This window comes from Sus scrofa, chromosome 11, assembly GCF_000003025.6.
Source record: "Sus scrofa isolate TJ Tabasco breed Duroc chromosome 11, Sscrofa11.1, whole genome shotgun sequence".
Taxonomy (NCBI): domain Eukaryota; kingdom Metazoa; phylum Chordata; class Mammalia; order Artiodactyla; family Suidae; genus Sus; species Sus scrofa.
The window spans coordinates 64,848,220-64,854,276 of record NC_010453.5 but is presented as its reverse complement, the minus strand read 5'-3'; the positions used below and the strand labels follow the sequence as shown (position 1 = coordinate 64,854,276).

Genomic DNA, 6,057 nt, shown 5'->3' with positions numbered 1-6,057 from the left:
GCAGTTACCCTGAAGTTTTGATATAGGACTCAATATAAATATGAAATTGTTTTAAGTTGTTGGTTTCTTAATTGCAAGTGCATCTCCAGTGTCCTCCATTTGTAGGCTCCTCTTCTGACAATTTCTGATATTGGTAGTATAATTGTTCGTGCATAATTTCCTGGCTTTACTGCCTTTATTGGAGAGACTTGTCATTTGTGGTATCTTTGTTTCTGGCTGCGGCCTTTTCTTTTCTGCCTAGAAAAGTTCCTTTAGTACTTGTTGTAAAGCTGGTTTAGTGGTGCTGAATTCTCTTAGCTATTGCCTATTTTTAAAGCTTTTGATTTGTCCTTCAAATCCAAATGAGAGCCTTCCTGGGTAAAGTAATCTTGGTTGTAGGTTTTTTCCTTTCATCACGTTAAGTATATCATGCCACTCCCTTCTGGCCTGCAGAGTTTCTGCTGAAAAATCTGCCAATAACCTTACCGGGGTTCCCTTGTATATTATTTCTTTTCCCTAGCTGCTTTCAATATTTTCTCTTGGTCTTTAATTTTGGTCAGTTTGATTAATATGTTTCTCGGGGAGTTCCTCCTTGGGTTTATTTTATATGGTATTTGTTGTGCCTCCTGGATTTGAGTGAGTGGTGCTCTTCCCATGTTAGGGAAGTTTTCGGCTATTATCTCTTGGGATATTTTTTTTGTCACCTTCTCTCTCTCTTCTCCTTCCGGAACCCCTATAATACGGATGTTGGTGCATTTAACATTGTCTGAGAGTTCTCTGAGACTCTCTTCATTTCAATTGTTTTTCTCCTTTCTGTTCCACATCAGTGATTTCCATTAATCTGTCCTCCACCTCACTTATTCGTTCTTCTGCCTCCTGTATTCTGCTGTTAGCTGCTTCTAATGAATATTTTATTTCAGTTACTGTATTTTACATCTCTTCTTGCTTACATTTTAAATCTTGTATTTCTTTGATCAATTTTTGCTCTAAATTAACAGTCTTTGCTTCCAGTTTATTTCAAATGTCTTGCATCATCTTCAGCATCATCAGTCTAAAGTCTTTTTCTTGGAGGCTGAGAATCTCCAGATCACTTAACTGTTTTTCTAGGATTTTTCTTTCTCCCTTATCTCAGTTATAGTTCTCTATGTTTTCATTTTTATTTTTATAGGTTTTTGGTACAATGACCTTTTTGCAGAGAGTAGAGTTGTGGGCTCTTTTACTTCTGTTGTCGGCTTTCCCCCCTTGTGGCTGAAGATGGTACAGGGGCTTGCTGTAGGCTTCTTGATGGGAGGGACTGGTGCCTGCCCACTGGTAGGTGGGGCTGATTCCTATCCCTTTGGTGGGTGGAACTTTGTCTCTGGGTGAGATTAGAGGCAGCTGTGTGCCTGCGGGAGTCTTTAGGCAGCCTGTTTGCTGATGGGTGGGGCTGTGATCACACATGGATTATTGTTTGGCAAGGGGCTTCTCAGTGCTGATGGGTGGGGCCAGATTTTCCCAAAATGGCCACCTCCAGAGAAACATACACTGATGAATATTCCCAAAAGCTTTGCCTTCAATGTCCTTCCCCCACAATGAGCCACAGTCATACCCTGTTTTCCAACTCTCCAAGAACTGCAGTCAGGCCCGGCCCAGATTCCTTTGGAGCCTCTGATTTGCCTTGGGGCCCAGTGCACATGAAAGCCTGTGTGTGCCTTTCAAGAATGTGGTCTCTGTTTGCCCCAGTCCCATGGAGCTCCTGTGCACAAGCCCCAGTGGCCTTCAATGCCACATGTTCCAGGGGCTCTTTCTCCCAATACCAGATCCCCAGGTGTGGGCACTTGATGTGGGGCTCAGAACTCTCACTCCTGCAGGTTAGTCTCTGTGATAGTTACTTTCCAGTCTGTGGGCTTCCCACCAGGGAGGTACCGGGTTGCTTATATCACATAATCGCCCCTTCAGCCACTTGATGTGGCCTCCTCTTTGTCTTCTGAAGTAGGATATCTTTCTGAAAGTTTCCAGTCCATTTGGTTGAAGGCTGTTCATTATTGGTTGTAATTTTTTTGTCTTTAGGAGAGAAGTTGGGCTCCAGTCCTTCTGTTCCATCATCTTAATCCTGTCTCTCCATTTTTTTTAAAGGTATCACAATTTCACCATTAAATCTATCCTGTGATTTCAAATCAATGGATCATCCTATTTTTCTTTATATGTGATGGTTAACTGCTCTCCCCACCTTTCTCTTCCAGAATTTCAATGTAGAAAGATTAACAAACTTAAATGAAATATGAGAGGCGCAATTCTTTTCAAGTCAGAGAAGGTGAAGTAATTGGCTCATTTAGGAGAATAAAAGCCCACCATTGCTTGAATGCAGAATGAGTGTGCAAAGAATGAATGCTGACATGCCCTAAGGAACCAGAATCACTGGCAGGAAATTGTCAGGCCTCCAAATCCACCCACAGACTTCAGAGCTATCCCTAGAAGGGTGACACTAAATGCCAAATGCACCAGATCAAAATAAGAATATGAACAGTCACATGGATTTGTATTTAAAAAAACCAACAACAACATGTTTTTGAGAAGTAAGCCACACTTGGGAGTTCCCATTGTGGCGCAGTGGAAATTTATCCAACTAGGAACCATGAGGTTGTGGGTTCGATCCCTGGCCTTGCTCAGTGGGTTAAGGATCCAGTGTTGCCATGAGCAGAGGTGTATGCTGGCAGCTACAGCTCCAATTAAACCCCTAGCCTGGGAATCTCCATATGCCATGGGTTCAGCCCTAAAAAGCAAAAAAAAAAAAAAAAAAAAGAAGCAAGGTACAATTCTCTGAAATAACAATATCGCTAAACATTTAGTAACATTTTTTATTTATTATTATTACTACTACTACTACTATTATTACTATTATTCGTCTTTTTAGGGCTGTACCAGCAGCATATGGAGGTTCCCAGGATGGGTTCAAATAGGAGCTGTAGCAATGCAGGAAGATCCGAGCCATGTCTATGACCTATACCACAGCTCACGGCCAGATCCTTAACACACTGAGCGAGGCCAGGGATTGAACCCACATCCTCATGGATGCTAGTCAGATTCATTTTTGCTGAGCCACAATGGGAACTCCTAGAACCTTTTTATTAAGTGCTTCTTTTTAAAAGCAAAAAACTGAGCTAGGTCCTCTGGGAAATCAGAACCCAATCTACAGTTCAGAAGTCTAAATAGAGCTTCAGCCATCATAGAATCAATTTACAAAACTAGGGTGAATACACAAAATAATCTATCAAAATACACGAACCACAGAAAGGTCTACTCAATATTCTGCAATAACCTATATGAGAAAAAGAATGGATATATGTATAAATAAAAAATTTTTTAAGAAGTCAAAATCCTTTTCATGCAAAGGTAAGGAAATTCAAAAATTCATGTAAAGGGAAACACACATTTAACAGAAAATTTTCTAGAAATAAACCTTTGCATATAGCACTGAGCAAAAGACCCAGGTTCTGTTATCTGCATTCATGCTGCAGCATCAAAATGACATGATTGTCAAAAACCAATTATCATCATATCCCAACTACATAATTTACCTTTAGAAACACTTACAAAACTTAACGGCTTTTTATTGGTATGATCTCATTTATCTCTCAGTTAATAGTGAAAAAACTACTATTGTCTCCACTTAGTATGTTCCCTAAGACCTGAGGAATAAAGTGAGTATTTCAGGGTAATTAAGGTAATTAATTTATTGGGTCACTTGGTAGAATTTGAACCCATAATTATATTTTCTAGTTTAGTGCTTTGCTAAGGACAAGATGTCTCTGGTTACCCTGGGTTCTAGGAATAAAGCTAAAATGAAAACATAAGGCATTATCTCAGTTTTCATCACCATCAATAGACACATTTTCATTTACAGTTGTACCCAGGTCATCAATGGTCTCCTAGGAGGTAAAGTCAGTTAAACTCATAAGCTCCCCTTAATTACCTGCAGTGATACAAATGTACACACACTTATACTAACAAGTTAATTACATTTAATAAATTACCTCTTCTAAGGCATTCCACAGTTCCTCATCTGTATGCTCATGAAAGGGATCCAGATTTTTCCTCATTGTCCCAGTGAATAAAACAGGTTCCTAAATACCCCAAAATTGTGAATGTTATTAAATTAACTACACTTTTTATCATGCTAGACTGATTATAGAACAGAATTAAAATACAGAAAACCAAAATTTACCATAATCATTAAAAACAAGGCTGCAAATGCTTGTTTACAAAACAGTATCTCTCAATTTCCACTGTACAAAGTAGGCTCTAAAATATCTTGCAGACAACTGAACACTAAAAAAGGAAAGTGCTGGAACGTGTCATCTTAAGAAAAAAGCTGAAGAAAAGAACAGCCCATGGCCTGGTGCTAAAAGCTGGACTCTTTCGAATGGCAAACTGAAGTATTACCTGTGGAGTGGGTGCCCTGCCCGGAGCTCTTCCCGACTGGGACTCCAGGTTGTTGTTCACAGGACTCTCCTGTGCTGCCTGGATCTGGATGTAGGTGTTTCCTCAGTTTGATGATGTATGAATCTCTATCTTTTACTATTATGCCTTAACCAGTGTCTTAACTGTAGTCTTTTGTTAATAAACCCTCTAATTCTTGTTAAACTAAGTGAGGAGTGGTTATTTTGCCAGAAAATCCTATGATCCTTGACACCTAAAGTATGGCATTCAACAAAACATCTGCCTAAGCAAAAATATAAGGATATAATTATTTGAGGAGGAGGTCCTGTGGTGGCTCGGTGGAAACAAATCTGACCAGTATCCATGAGGATGCTGGTTTTCGATCCCTGTCCTCACTCACTGAGTTAAGGATCTGGCGTTGCCATGAGCCGTGGTCAAAGATGTGGCTTGGATCTGACTTTGCTGTGGCTGTGGTGTAGGCCAGCAGCTGCAACACCGATTTGAACCCTAGCCTGGCAATGTCCACATGCTGCAGGTGCAGCCCTAAAAATACAAATTATTATTATTACTATTAGAATCACTATTATCAGTTGATGAACTTTGCATCAGGAGAGCTAGATACATTGTCCACTCTGGTCTGATACTAGGAAATACCAGTAGCATGATTAGTTGAGGTTTGTGCCTCAAAGCAAAACTGTTCTATTTTTTCACATTGGCCCTGAAGAATGAACTAGGATATTTTCGGCATTGGTCAGAGAGTCTTCTGGGATCTGGAATTTTTCTACGTGTGTAAGTGGGACATCTCCACACGTGCAAAGAGAGTTTCAGATACTGAGGTCTGTGGTACCTCTGTTCATGAGGAGATCACCTCTGATCCTGCACCAGCTGACCCCCACATCATCTCAATGGTGCATCAGGAGAATGAGCCTCACAAAACCTCATTATTAACTGCAGGGCCAGGGTGACCTGAAACCCACTGTGACGAGCACCGCACAAAAAAACTATTGTTCCTATTCATCTGCTTCCAGAAGAGACACAAGTAAATCACTCTGGAAACACAAGCCTCCTTCTAGGTTTCAAGACAGGATCTTGCACATAAGCTCACATAGGCCATTTATGTTTTCTTCTGGAAAGCTCTAGTAACCTAAACCACAAGAACACAGGCAGCAGAGAAGAGCCCAACTGGCTCCTTTTGGTGAAGGGACAGGACAATGGGATGCACGGATGTGGGAACAAAGGAGACCTGACTCTTCCATGAGGGCACAGGAGCTTTTGCAAGGAATCACCAGCCTCAAATCCTCCTGCCTGGCCTTGGGCTGGACTGTTGGTTCCTCCTCACTCACAAAAGCCCACGAAGAAAGATGAAGAAGCCATTTCCTTCCATAGCCGTGAAGGAGGACACTCGGAGAGCCTCCCGTACCTTCTTTCCCTGTTGTCTTAGTTTGAGGTCTGGTGAGAGAGAAATGGATGCAGAAGACACACGCTGTGCCACCAAAAAAAGACACAACTCTAAGCAAAATCCAAAATTAAAAAGACATTCCTAAATGTAAGACCAGATACTATAAAACTCTTAGAGGAAAACAGAGGTCACTCTCTGATGTAAACTACAGCAATATCTTCTCAGATACACCTCCTAAAGAAAATAAAAACAAAAATAAA

The 6,057-nt window shown here is 40.8% G+C and overlaps 1 protein-coding gene across 1 annotated transcript in view; it reads right to left on the bottom strand.

The window, feature by feature from the left end:
* The window catches only part of LOC110255845 (multidrug resistance-associated protein 4-like), a 131,054-nt gene continuing 128,030 nt past the window's right edge, over positions 3,034 to 6,057 (bottom strand). Inside the window, 1 exon segment of the mRNA XM_021065788.1 lies at positions 3,034 to 4,082. Within this exon segment, the coding sequence (XP_020921447.1) occupies positions 3,981 to 4,082 (102 nt within the window). The 3' untranslated portion in view covers positions 3,034 to 3,980.